The sequence below is a fragment of the Ctenocephalides felis genome, unplaced genomic scaffold (genome assembly GCF_003426905.1).
Source record: "Ctenocephalides felis isolate EL2017-DRISC unplaced genomic scaffold, ASM342690v1 CF-g0.4_SCAFFOLD_00845, whole genome shotgun sequence".
Classification (NCBI taxonomy): domain Eukaryota; kingdom Metazoa; phylum Arthropoda; class Insecta; order Siphonaptera; family Pulicidae; genus Ctenocephalides; species Ctenocephalides felis.
This window is the reverse complement of record NW_020536999.1, coordinates 91557367-91571712: the sequence shown is the minus strand read 5'-3', so window position 1 is coordinate 91571712 and position 14346 is coordinate 91557367. Positions and strand designations below refer to the sequence as shown.

General features: G+C 27.2%; 2 protein-coding genes across 2 annotated transcripts in view; both read left to right on the top strand.

Moving 5' to 3' along the window:
* Nucleotides 1-5947, top strand: part of LOC113363016 (protein suppressor of hairy wing-like) — a 30548-nt gene extending 24601 nt beyond the window's left edge. Inside the window, exons 16-19 of the mRNA XM_026605507.1 lie at nt 574-697; nt 768-975; nt 1045-1158; nt 5223-5947. Coding sequence (XP_026461292.1) covers nt 574-697; nt 768-975; nt 1045-1158; nt 5223-5864 — 1088 coding nt within the window. The 3' untranslated portion in view covers nt 5865-5947. The remainder of the gene's footprint in view (nt 1-573; nt 698-767; nt 976-1044; nt 1159-5222) is intronic.
* Nucleotides 5948-10890: 4943 nt separating this feature from the next.
* On the top strand, nt 10891-13456 carry LOC113375929 (cullin-5-like). Its single transcript, XM_026615869.1, has one exon. It carries the CDS (start codon nt 11078-11080, stop codon nt 13412-13414), a length of 2337 nt encoding a protein of 778 aa, XP_026471654.1. The 5' UTR covers nt 10891-11077; the 3' UTR covers nt 13415-13456.
* The last annotated feature ends 890 nt before the right edge of the window (nt 13457-14346 follow it).

The following is a 14346-nucleotide window of genomic DNA, read 5'->3' as shown; positions in this document are numbered from 1 at the left end:
TTTAAAAAAACGTCCACATTTACATTTATTATTTAAATTTTTATCACATTTACATTTCCATTTTTATTCATTACATTTACTTCATAATTTATTTATTACCTTTATATTTATTATTTAAATTTTTATCACGTTTACATTGTTATTTCTTTATCAACTTACATTTATTTATTTATTCATTTTATATTTTTTAATTTTTATATTACATTTACACTTACATTTACATTTACATTTTTATTATTTATCTAAGGCATTTATACTTACATTTATTATTATTTATCATCAATATTTACATTTTTATTTATCTCATTTACTCCTACCTAATTACATATTATATTTATATTTATTACATGCTTATTATTTATTACATTTACATTTATTCATTTGCATACTAACTTTATTATTTATTTATGTTATTTTTATTTATTTATATATTGTTTACTTTATTAATTTATATATTTTACTTTATTATATATCGGTTACTTTATTCCCTAACTTTATACTTCATTATATTTATTCATATACTGTATTACTTATTTTATTCAATGTACTTTATTATCTATTTATCTATTTTAGATTTCGAATGTGAAATCTGCCACAAAAGATTTGCAACGAAAGCATCATTATCAATGCACTTGAGAATCCACGTTAAGGAAGAGCCCAGATCATGTCATACTTGTGGAAGAGCATTTATAAGACGGTAAGAATATTTATTTAATCATTTATTCAATCAAGCAATATTTCTCTGATTATTATATTTTTTATTCTAGAGACTGTTTATACCGCCACATGAGGTCTAAACACAGGGACCAGCTTGAAGAAATCATATCGAAGGCTGAAAAGAAAAAGTTGAAACTGGTTTTGCTGAAAAGTATGCAGGAAGAAGAAGTGGCTGTTGCCAATGAAGTCAAGGAAGATATTAATGATGAGGAGTTTGTTGATAATCCTGATCAGGCTGAAATACCTGTAGAAATTAAAGTAAATCTTTATTATAAGTAATAATAGACATTTTAATTTAATGTGTAATTAATATTTTGTTCATTTTAGTGTGGTTTTCTAACGGAGGAGGCTTTGTGTAAAAATATTAGGCTGTTATTAAATCTGCTTATCGATGAAGAGACTTTAACAGAATTCGGGTGGCCTGATGCTGATGTGGCAAATGTAAGTTTTATTTATTTATTTACAAACACTAAATAAATTTGCAATTGAAATATTTTAAATGTAAGATTTATTTGCTCATCTATTTATATATTATATTAAATATTTATTTACTTATTTATTTACTTATCTACAAACTCTTAATTAGGAAATTTCAAATGCAAGTTTTATTTATTTATTTATATAATTCTTTATTTATTTCTATATTTTATTTATTTTTATATTTATTTATTTATTTTTATATTTATTTATTTTTATATTTATTTATTTGTTTTTATATTTATTTATTTGTTTCTATATTTCTTTGTTTGTTTCTATATTTCTTTGTTTGTTTCTATATTTATTTGTTTGTTTCTATATTTATTTGTTTCTATATTTATTTGTTTGTTTCTATATTTGTTTGTTTCTATATTTGTTTGTTTCTATATTTGTTTGTTTCTATATTTGTTTGTTTCTATATTTGTTTGTTTCTATATTTGTTTGTTTCTATATTTATTTCTATATTTATTTATTTCTATATTTATTTATTTCTATATTTATTTATTTCTATATTTATTTATTTCTATATTTATTTATTTCTATATTCATTCATTCATGTATTTATCTACTTATGTATTTATTTACTTATTAATCTGCATATTTATCTATATATTTGTTTATCTACTTACAAACATGAAATAATGTTTTTGTTCAAACTTCTATTAATCTTTACAATGAAACCATTTTCTTTCTTAGGCCTATAATATTTTAGGAAGCTCATTTAGATCATGAACTCTTTAACTATGCAAGTTTTCATTAAAATCATCACCGTTGCAATCGATTTTAAGAACACATTAAAAAAATGCAAAATTTTGACTTGTATACACATACTTTTCATGATATCTGTGTCAAATGATTTAGAATTACTTAAACGTTGAGTAAACGTTATATATTTATTTATTTCTATATTTAATTATTTCTATATTTATTTATTTCCATATTCATTCAATCATGTATTTATCTATTTATGTATTTATTTACTTATTAATCTGCATATTTATCTATATATTTATTTATCTACTTACAAACATGAAATAATGTTTTTGTTCGAACTTCTATTAATTTTTAAAAATAAACCACTTTTCTTAGGCCTATAATATTTTAGAAAGCTCATTTACATCATGTGCTCCATAACTATGCAAAGTTTCATTAAAATCATCACCGTTGCAACCGATTTTAAGAAAACTTTAATGAAATGCCAGATTTTGATTCATACACATTCCTTTCATGATTTCTGTGTCAAATGATTTAGAATTACTTAAACGTTGAGTAAACCTTATATATTTGTTTATTTCTATATTTATTCCTTTCTATATTTATATATTTATTTATTTCCATATTTATTTATTTCTATATTCATTCATTCATGTATTTATCTATTTATGTATTTATTTACTTATTAATCTGCATATTTATCTATATATTTATCTACTTACAAACACGAAATGATGTTTTTGTTCAGGCTTTTATTAATTTTTACAATGAAACCATTTTCTTAGGCCTATAATATTTTAAGAAGCTCATTTAGATCATGAACTCTTTAACTATGCAAATTTAATTAAAATCATCGCCGTTTTTAAGACGTTAATAAAATGCCAAATTTTGATTCATATACACACAGTTTTCATGATTTTTGTGTCAAACGATTCAGAATGACTTAAATGTTGATTAGTCAAAATACTAGCAAACAAAATCAGTCTTTGTCAATAACACATGCCCCTCCTTCAGGAAATTATTAATAAAATTATTTATTGTTCGAGTATTTCCTTGTTGGTTTTAAAAAGAGGAATATAGATTTTGTCAAGAAGATAAGATCTAGATAATCTAACATAATTATTAATAATTTTGTTTTGTCTAAGTCTGTTGTTTAAGGTTATATATTTTTTAAACTAGAACTAACATATATAAAATTTTATTACAGTTATTTAGATAATCTTAACTAGTTTATCTTTTTGATGCTACATTCGTCTATAATTTTTTTATTTAAAAGATACACAATAAAAACTAAAAAATTGTACCTGAACCAGCAGGGCCATTAATAATTATTAGAAATAATTATTAGAAATCTAATAAGTTCTGCATAAGACGTTTTATATGAAATTTTAAGATAATTTTATCTTAATTTCATCTTTTTCATCATTCTTATCCTTCTGAGAAGACTCTTAATTATTTAAAAGATAGAACCCACATTTTTTTTATCAAGAGATCATCTCACAAATTTTATCTTGTTTTCATATTTCTAAAAACACATTTATCTACATTTATCTATTTAAAACATTGAACCATCTCATAAGTAAGCATAACATAAGCAAGTCAGATTTTCTGGCAAAAACGTTAAATTCTCTTTTGGAAAGCTTTTAAGTACTTATAAGTTCTTAAAAAGATCAGTATATATTATTCAGTAAAGATAAGATTGAGATAATCTTATATTATATTAAAGCTATTACTAATAATTTTGTTTTGTTTAGATCAAGTCTGTTGTTTAGTGTCATATTATTTAAGATAGAACTTTTATACAATTTTAATACTTTATTTTAGATAATATTAACTACTTATTATCTTTTTGATACCACACTCGTCTAAATTTATTTATTTAAAAGATACACAATGAACTAAAAAATTGTAATTGAACCAGCAGGGCCATTAATAATTATTAGAAATAGATTGTTAGAAATCTAATAAATTCTGCATATGACGTTTTATATGAAATTTTAGATAATTTTATCTTAATTTTATCTTTTTTATCATTCTTATTTTTCTGAGAAAACACATTTATTTAAAAGATTGAACCCACATTTTTTTATCAAAAGATGATCTCACAAATTTTATCTTGTTTTCTTATTTCTAAAAACACATTTATCTACATTCAATCTATTTAAAAGATTGAACCATCTCACAAGTAAGCATAAAATTAGCAAGTCGGATTTTCTGTCAAAAACTTAAACTTAAATTCTCTTTTAGAAAGTTTGTAAGTACTTATAAGTTCATAAAAAGATAAATATATATTATTTAGTAAAGATAAGATTAAGATAATCTTCTATTATATTAAAACTATTACTAATAATTTTGTTTTGTTTAGATCAAGTCTGTTGTTTATTGTTTTATATATTATTTAAACTGGAACTTTTATAAAATTTTAATACTGTTTTTTAGATAATATTAACTACTTATCTTTTTGATACAACATTTGTCTAAATTTATTTATTTAAAAGATATACAATAAAAACTAAAAAAATATACCTGAACCAGCAGGGCAATTAAAAATTATTAGAAATAATTTTTAGAAATTTAATAAATTCTGCATATGACGTTTTATATAAAATTTTAGATAATTTTATCTTAATTTCATCTTTTTCATCATTCTTATTTTTCTGAAAACACATTTATTTATTTAAAAGATTGAACCCACATTTTTTTTGTGTGAAATTTAGAAATAATTATTAAAAATCTAATAAGTTCTGCATAAGACGTTTTATATGAAATTTTAGATAATTTCATCTTAATTTCATCTTTTTCATCATTCTTCTCTTTCTGAGAAAACACATTTATGTAGTCAAAATATTGAACCCAAATTTTTTGATCAAGAGATTATCTCACAAATTTTATCTTGTTTTCTTATTTCTAAAAACACGTTTATCTATTTAAAAGATTGAATCATCTCACAAGTAAACAAAAAATTACAAGTGGGATTTTCTGACAAAAACATTAAATTCTCTTTCGGAAAGTTTGTAATATATTTTCACCATACCAAAAATCTAGCAAAATCTAGTTGCTCCCCATCCTCAACTTCATCCTTAACATCTTCTACAAGGTGTACAACCTCAGCATCATCCATTTCTTCTGCCTCAGCTTCTTCAATTTCTTCAACCACAACATCATCTAGTTCTTCAGCTTCAATTTATTCAACCACATCATCATCTATTTCTTTAGCTGCATCATCATCATCCTCCTCCTCAGCCTCAGCATTAAATATATTTAAAATATCTATTGCTCTGACAATTATTTTAATACAAATTTTCCTTGTCTAGATTCTTGAAAGTGTAATTGCCCGATGCGGCCACGAACCAGCCCGAGTCGAAGACTACCCAGAGCTGGTGCAGAGAATACGAGAAAACGCCAAACTATTATTCACATCTGTCATCGATGACGCAACCATAACCACACTGTTGAACAATCGTACAGTTGACGAAGTCATTCTGCACGTTCTTAAATTATCCAACATTCCACATGATGGCTTTGAGAACGACGTACAAGAATACCAGGAACAACCAGCAGAAGAGGAACCAGAAGAGACACTGGAAGATATTCCACCAGAACCGCAGCCTCAGCCTAAGAGAGTTAGAAAGGTGCTTAAGGTTAAGAGAACTAGGTGTTCCCCAAGGCGGTATTCGAAGCGCTTTAAAATTAATGCTGAGGCTGAGGAGGATGAAGTTCAAGATGAAGAGGCTGAAGAAATAGATGATGTTGTGGTTGAAGAAATTGAAGCTGAAGAAATAGATGATGTTGTGGTTGAAGAAATTGAAGAAGCCGAGGCTGAAGAAATGGATGATGCTGAGGTTGTAAACCTTGTAGAGGATGTTAAGGATGAAGTTGAGGATGGGGAGCAACTAGATTTTGAGGAATGTATTGAGGATATACAGAGGCATGTTGATGCAGGTATTATAACATAATGTTATGTATTAAAATGCAAGAAATTTTAATACATAATGCTTATGTAATTTTTATGTATATATACATATATAATGTATGTATGTATCTTGCGGATTTGTATATAGAGAAGTACAAAAGTTTATATTTTTATTATGGTGTTATATAAATACATACATAAAATCTTCTAGATTTAATAATATAAAGAATTTGAATTAAAATTAACTCATATTAGACTTTGTTGTACTATATGGATGTGATAGTACATAAATTTTGACTTGCGGATTGTGTATGCATTTTACTTGTATACAATATTTGACACTTTTGACAAAAATATATATATATATATATATATATGTATATATATATATATAAATATATATATATATATATATATGTATTTGTAATATTTTTTGCAGCCTGTCATCGAATTAAAAAAAGATTAAATAGCAAAATTATTTATTCATTAAAGTTGATGATATTTATAAATATATAAAAAAGGAGGAAATTATACATACCAAACCAGGAAAAACAAAAAAAAATATGATGTATGCGTGACTACACTTGTGTTGAAACCTTGATCAGTGTCCATAATGCACCGCTATTAATAACATTAAATATAGGAGGGCAATATGTGCTTCCTCAATTTCTCATTTGTCAATATAATAGTATATTATTTTACACAAATTTAGTGTTCAATCAATTTTACATCATAATTAATTTTTTCTGTTGTCTTTCTTGGTTTGGTATGCATAAATTCCTCCTTTTTTATATATTTATATTTATCAACTTTGTATTTGTTATCAGTTTTTTAGATTACTGAATGATGACACACATCAAGTGTCGAAACGTTTAATGGAATAAATAATTTTGTTATTTAATCTTTTTTTAATTCAATGATTGGGCTTCAAAAATATTACAAATATGTATCAACGCCGACAAAACTATATATATATATATATATATATATATATATAATATATATATATATATATATAATATATATATATATATATGTATATGTATATGTATGTTGCATATATACTATTATAAGTTAGTAAAAAAAGTATTTTTAGCACAACTTTACCTAATACCGAATTTTTCATTTTAAAAATTAAGAGTCTTCTTCTTTTTGAAATGTTGAGTCCCATTTAACTAGTTTAGTTAGTTCTGCTTTGTTGTAATAGAGTCTTTTTCAAAATTGGAATTGCTTCAACTAGTTTTTCATAAATTGTCTTCTATTTTTTTTTGGTTTACACTGAATTATGTTGCAACAATTTGTGGAAATTGAGTTTGTTTGGAAATTGGAGTCCCTTTGACTAGTTTTTCATAAGTCTTCTGCTATTTTTCTGATTATACTGAATCATGTTTCAACAATTGTTGCAATTGAGTTCTTTTGGAAATTGGAGTCCCCTTTTGGAGTTGTGTCAAATTACTTTATTCACATTGATCTTCATTTTTTTGACAATAAATGGAAAATACTTGGTCTAATAACAAGTCAGCTTGGTTATGAATTTTGTAAAAATCTTGTTTCATTTGCTATCTCTATGATTAATAAGTTTTACTATCCTGTATCAGATCAACTCTTTCACAACTAAATTTAAGTGGGATACTCGCAACATCTTGGTGGATTCTATAATTCTAAATATGATGTGATTATTGCTTCGCTCATTAGTATGACCGATCCTACTATTTTTATTACCCATTATTTAGTTAATATTTTCACCATCATTCATTAGATCTGGTAATTTTTCTTTGTACAATTCTAAATATGATGCTGCTAACAGATCATGATAATGTCGGTCAAATACATTTATTTTAATTTGCTGAAACTTGTGAATTAGGTAGTGAAATATTATTATAAACCTTTTCTTCTGTTCCCATCACTGTATGAGTTTTTCTGGAAGCTTTGTGTTCATAATTCATAGAGTTTTTGCAAGAATTAGATTAGTATGATGAAATTTAGATTTTTTTTTTATTCCATTTTACTTTTGCAAATTGTTGGTCTGATATGAGTTAATAAAATTCATTATATATTTAATTATATATATATATATATATATATATATAATTTATATTTTATAAAAACTTCTATAAAATTTAATTTATAAAACTTTCACTTTCCATCCTCAAAACATCCATGTTTTTATTTACAAGATTAAGAACAAAACTTATTTTTAAAATAAATGAATAGTTTATATAAAGAAATATCTAAATATATATTATAAGAAGTTGACAAAATGAGTTTTTTAATTGCATGATAACAAACTATTTTTTTAGAAATAGTTATATATTAAGTAACTTTTTTTTAAAGGAAAATGTTATAAAAAATTTACTACATATTGTCTGAATTTATTTCTTTTTCTTGAAAGTACAAAAACGTTAGATGGCAAATTTGTTTTTATATTATCATTTTAGAGAAAATATAAGCAAAACTCTTGATATAAAAAATACTTATGTTCATGATTTGCATGTAATATTTTATGAAAATATTACTATTGATATTTCTTTATATGCTTTTATTTATTTTAAGTTTTGTTTTATATTTATATAACTAATTATATTTCTATTTAAAAAAAAACTGTTATGTGCAAAAACACTTAGTATTGATTATATAAAATTTTATATAACAAAATTTAATATTAATATTTAACTAAAACAATTGTCCAATTATAGTTTTTAAATATATATGTTCGAGTTTGAATGAATAATGTTTTGGGTTGAATATTACATCCATTATATTTGTTAGAATTGTTAAAAATTATTTCATAAATTAATTTTATAATTACAATCGAGATAGTTACATTATTGTAGATTTTATTACGTTGCTTCATTTTATTATAAGTTATTTAATAAGGTGAAGATATAGATATAACTAATATTATATAAATATTGATATAGTATATATATACTAAGTTTATGTATAATATATCAATTGAAATAAATACATATATTGATTAATGATAACTTTTTGCTTTTTATAGATCTGAAAATTGTTTGAAGATATTATTGTTTGTCTCATTGTTGCAAAGTAATTGCAAATAGTTGCAAAGAAGCTTGAACCATACAAGAATGATGTCTTAACTTTAGGTTGGGTTGACTTTGTCAAAACACATTTCATGGATAAATATCTTTGAAAATTTTATAAAAATGAAACAGCAAAAACTTTTTTTAAAAATCTGTGGCAAAAACTTTTTTGTAGGTGATTGTTGATTGATTGTCTGATTGTTGCAAAATAATTAATAAGTACAAGTCATACAATAATGATGTCTTAACTATAGGTGGTACCGGTCAACCAAATGTTGGTAAATCTTCTTTGGTGAATGCACTTATGGGGAAAAAAGTAAATAATCTGATACAACAACTATTTACACTTACAATTGTATATCTTTCTTTCAGGTAGTGAATGTCTTAAAGACTCCTGGTCAAACAAAACAATTTCCAACAATCAGGCTTTGTGGTTGTCCAGGTTTAGTGTTTTCATCGGTTCCATGATATAGTCAGGTGCTTATGGGGTCATGTCCAATTATGTGAAAAATTTTGCACTTTAAAGATTTGTTGCAGAAAGGTAAAGTAAATAAATAATTTAGTTGATATCAAAAGAAAGTTACTTGAACGTTTTAGCTCTTAAAGTTAAAAGCTTTAAGATAAGCCGCACCCTACCAAAGATTCTTATGGGTAAAATTTCAATTTAGAATATTATAACTTAGCAACAAGTGAATTATAAGTCTACAACATTGTATTTGCTTATTTTGATCATAATTTTAAAAAATTATAACAAAAATTTGATATATTTTATAAAATAAGTATTTACTTAGGAAGAAGAACCAAGGATCTTTGGTTGGAGCACGAATTATCTTAAAGAATAATGTAATGTGTATTAAACTAAAAGTAATTAGTATTAAACTAAAAACTATATAATTAATATTAAACTAAAAGAGCTAAAACTTTCAGAGAATTTTTTTTACAAACTTGGAAGCATTTGAGCCACTTGAGGGTAAGAAATTCGATAACATCCATATCAAGGACCACCCTGAATGAACAATATGATTAAGACAAAATTATATTGAATTACAATATTATTAGTTCAGAATTATTTTAGACTATTATCTAATATTATTTTATTATATTTACATACAATTTATTTAGTTTTTTTATATTTATTAACTTCCCGTAGGGTGTTATTGTAATGGGCTGAAAATCGAAATTGAATTTTTTTACATTTCTCGACATTTTGAAGGTTTCTTAACATTTTGGCATACCTCAGAAAAATTGGATGTGTGTGTGTGTGTATGTATATATGGATACAAATTTCCAGTCACGTTTTCGGGCGCACGGATCAACCGATTTGAATGGTTCAAAAAACATTCGATTCCTATCGATAGGGAGATGTGCTGATTAGTTTTTGGCAAAGGCAGGTCCAGCCGTTACGGAGATACGGAGCAAAGAGTGCAGAAAATAGAAATCGAGTTTTTGAGAGAATGGATCATCCGATTTGTATGATCCAAAAAAACATTCAGTTCGTAATGACGGGGAAAAGTGGTTATTAGTTTTTGGCAAAGGTAGGCCCAGCGGTTTCGGAGATACAGAGCTAAATGTTTAAAAACTGGCAGATTTTGAGAGAACTAAGCGTCCGATTTAAATGATTCAAAATACTTTCTGCTTGTTTTTACAAAATAATTGCTTTCTATCTATCCATGATTAAAGTAACCTTTTGCAATTAGATTTAGAAGTATAACGTCAAATTTTAAATCTTGCATTGTCTACATTATGTGATTATTCCTGAGATTTTTTCTAAATTTTTGATCAGCCTGGAAATTTATAGCAAAAGTTGAGGAAATAAATAATTTCATTATTAATGAATAATTACATGTAAAATGTACAATTATAATTTGCTTTAAAATTGCGTATGAAATTATTTTGACAGTTCATTTGAATTTGCCGGTATGGCGTCCCTTCACAGTATTGCCAACACTATAAAAACATAGCCATAAGCCAAAACTTCTGCAAAACTAAATAATGAATTAATAAATGAAATAAATATAAGAACTACTTAATAAATTGTATTGTAAATATTTTAAAATAATATTAGATGATAGTGTAAAATAATTCTCAACTAATGATATTGTAATTCACTACGATAATTTTATTTTATTCGTATTGTTCATTCTCAACCATGTAGATTAGAAGTTATTTATACAAATTTACAGTAAAATTAAATAAGTGCTTTATTACAATGGCTATGTTAAAAAAGGGCCAATTGGCCTTCGAAGACAAATGGCCCTCAATGCACCCTATAGTGTCAAAATTATTAAAACAAGAATCCATAACCCAGTCAGAGTGGCAAGATTTATTTTATTCAGTTCATTTAGTGTGTTTGTGGGATGAAAAAGGTCCTATTAAAGTACGGGATGCTCTACAAGAAGATATTGTTAAATTCATCAAAGAAGCACAAGCTCGTGTGTTAGCCCATTGCGAAGAACAAGCCTTGCTCAAAGCTTATATCAAAGAATGGAGAAAGTTCTTCACCCAATGTAATTATCTACCTACCCCCTTTAGACAATTAGAATCAGCCCTATTAGGCAACAGTTCTCACACTTCTATGCACTACTCTTCGGGAACAAATAAGAAAATAACACCGGATGAAAGTATAGTGAGGAATTTAATGCTCGATTCCTGGAACCAAAGTATATTCTTGGACATAAAAAAGACTTTACAAGACTCAGCTATGAAACTTGTGCATGCTGAACGTAACGGTGAAGCCTTTGACTCACAACTTGTAATAGGTGTGCGTGAATCGTATGTTAATCTATGTTCTAATCCTGATGATAAATTACAAATTTACAGAGAGAATTTTGAAGCTGCCTATATACAAGCTACAGAAAGTTTTTATAAACTTCAAGCGAATGAGTATTTGCAAGAGCATGGTGTTCAATCATATATGCGGTATGCTGATTCAAAGTTAAGAGAGGAAGAACAAAGGGCTCATAGGTATTTAGAGCCTGGAAGCGGTAGTGTTGCTTGTTTAATCCAAAGTTGTGTCTCAGTACTTGTTAAAGACAGGTTATCTACTTTGTTAGCTGAATGTGCCCCACTGATATCAGCCGGAGAGACTGAAAGATTGCAATTGATGTTTAAATTACTTGACAGAGTCCCTGGAGGCGTCGATCCAATGTTGCGAGACTTAGAAACACATATAGTATCAGCAGGCTTAGCAGATATGAAATTTGCTGCTGATATTATCACTCAGGATTCTGAAAAGTACGTAGAACGACTCCTGGATTTGTTCAAACGTTTCAGCACCTTGGTGGAAGAAGCATTCTTAGATGACCCAAGATTTCTCACGGCGCGTGATAAAGCTTACAAAAACGTTGTAAATGATACAAGTGTCTTCAAATTGGAACTACCGGTATGTAATAATTCAAGAACCACTAAAATTTCAGCACCCGAAAGCAAATGTCCTGAGTTATTAGCTAATTATTGTGATATGTTGTTACGACGAACCCCCTTAAGCAAAAGATTGACAAGCGAAGAGATAGAAAAAAAACTTAAAAACGTACTTTTGGTACTAAAATATGTGGGTAATAAAGATGTCTTCATGAGGTACCACAAAGCACATTTAACTAGACGGTTAATTCTTGATACCAGTGCTGATAGTGAAAAAGAAGAGGATATGGTCGAATGGTTGCGTGAAGTTGGAATGCCTGCTGATTATGTAAACAAATTAGCCAGGATGTTCCAAGATGTGAAAGTCAGCGAAGATCTTAACACTCAATTTAGGTCAGAAACAACCAGACATGATGCTATAAATATTAAAATTTTAAATGCAGGCGCTTGGGCCAGAGGATCTGAAAGAGTTTCTGTAAGTTTACCTTTGGAACTAGAAGACTACATTCCAGAGGTGGAAGAGTTTTATAAAATCAAACACTCTGGTAGGAAGTTACAATGGTATCATCACATGAGCAATGGAACCATAACATTTGCAAATCAAGTTGGTAAGTACGATTTGGATGTTACAACCTTCCAAATGGCGGTATTGTTTGCATGGAATCAAAGACCGTTTGAAAAAATCACTTATGAGAATTTAAGGCTTGCCACAGAGCTTCCAGACTTGGAATTAAGAAGGACCTTATGGTCTTTGGTCGCATTTCCGAAACTCAAGCGGCAACCTTTATCTTATGAGCCCTCAGCATCCGGTCCTAAAGATTTTATGGAACACACCTTGTTCTGGGTCAACCAAGATTTTTCCCTGATTAAAAATGGTAAACCACAAAGGCGCGGTAAAGTCAATCTTATAGGACGACTGCAGTTGAGCACAGAGAGGTCTCAATTAGAAGACAACCATTCCATAGTGCAGTTGCGTATTTTAAGAACCCAAGAAGCCATAATCAAAATCATGAAAATGAGGAAAAGACTGGCAAATGCAGCTCTGCAAGCAGAACTAGTGGATATCTTGAAGAATATGTTCCTTCCCTCAAAGAAGATGATCAAAGAACAACTCGAGTGGCTGATTGAGCACAAATATATGAAACGAGACGATGATGACATCAACACTTTTATATATTTGGCGTGATTCCTAAAATGGGCCCTTCTGCTTGTGATTTACTATCTAAAATAAGACATTTATTACTAACTAGATACTGCAATTGTATAATGATGTGTATAACAATTTATTTTAACTTGGGAAAAGAATCTCGAATCTTTTTCGATTTATACTTGTTTTTACAATAAATAAATAATAAATGATTATTTTCAATTTGTAAATGAACTAGTTTTTTGCTTGGGTAAACATCATAAAGCTGTCTTTTAATTTTATAATTATTTTAGAAGATTTTTATCATGGTGAAATTTCAATTTGAAATGTATCTTCTTAAAGCAAGCACTTTCTTCTCATTTTAAATACTCAATAGATCTTCTAAAGACTATCTTAATTTAGTCCGTTTTGGTTAATTTTAATTATGAAGAAAAACAGCGAATTGCTCTCATTTTTTTAGTGATTCACCAGTTTATTAACTTCCCGTAGGGTAAGTTATTGTAATGGGCCGAAAATCGAAATTGAGAATTTTTACATTTCTCGACGTTTTGAAGGTTTCTGAACATTTTGGCATACCTCAGAAAAAATGGATGTGTGTGTGTGTGTCTGTATGTATGGATACAAATTTCCAGTCACGTTTTCGGGCGCACGGATCAACCGATTTGAGTGATTCAAAAAGCATTCGATTCCTATCGATAGGGAGAAGAGCTGATTAGTTTTTAGCAAAGGCAGGTCCATCCGTTTCGGCGATACGGAGCAAAGAGTGCAGAAAATAGAAATCGAGTTTTTGAGTGAACGGAGCATCCGATTTGAATGATCTAAAAAACATTCAATTAGTAATGATTGGGAGAAGTGTTTATTAGTTTTTGGCAAAGGCAGTCCCAGCCATTTTGAAGATACGGAGATAAATATGTAAAAAACGGCAGTTTTTGAAAGAACTAAGCGTCCGATTTAAATGATTCAAAGAACTT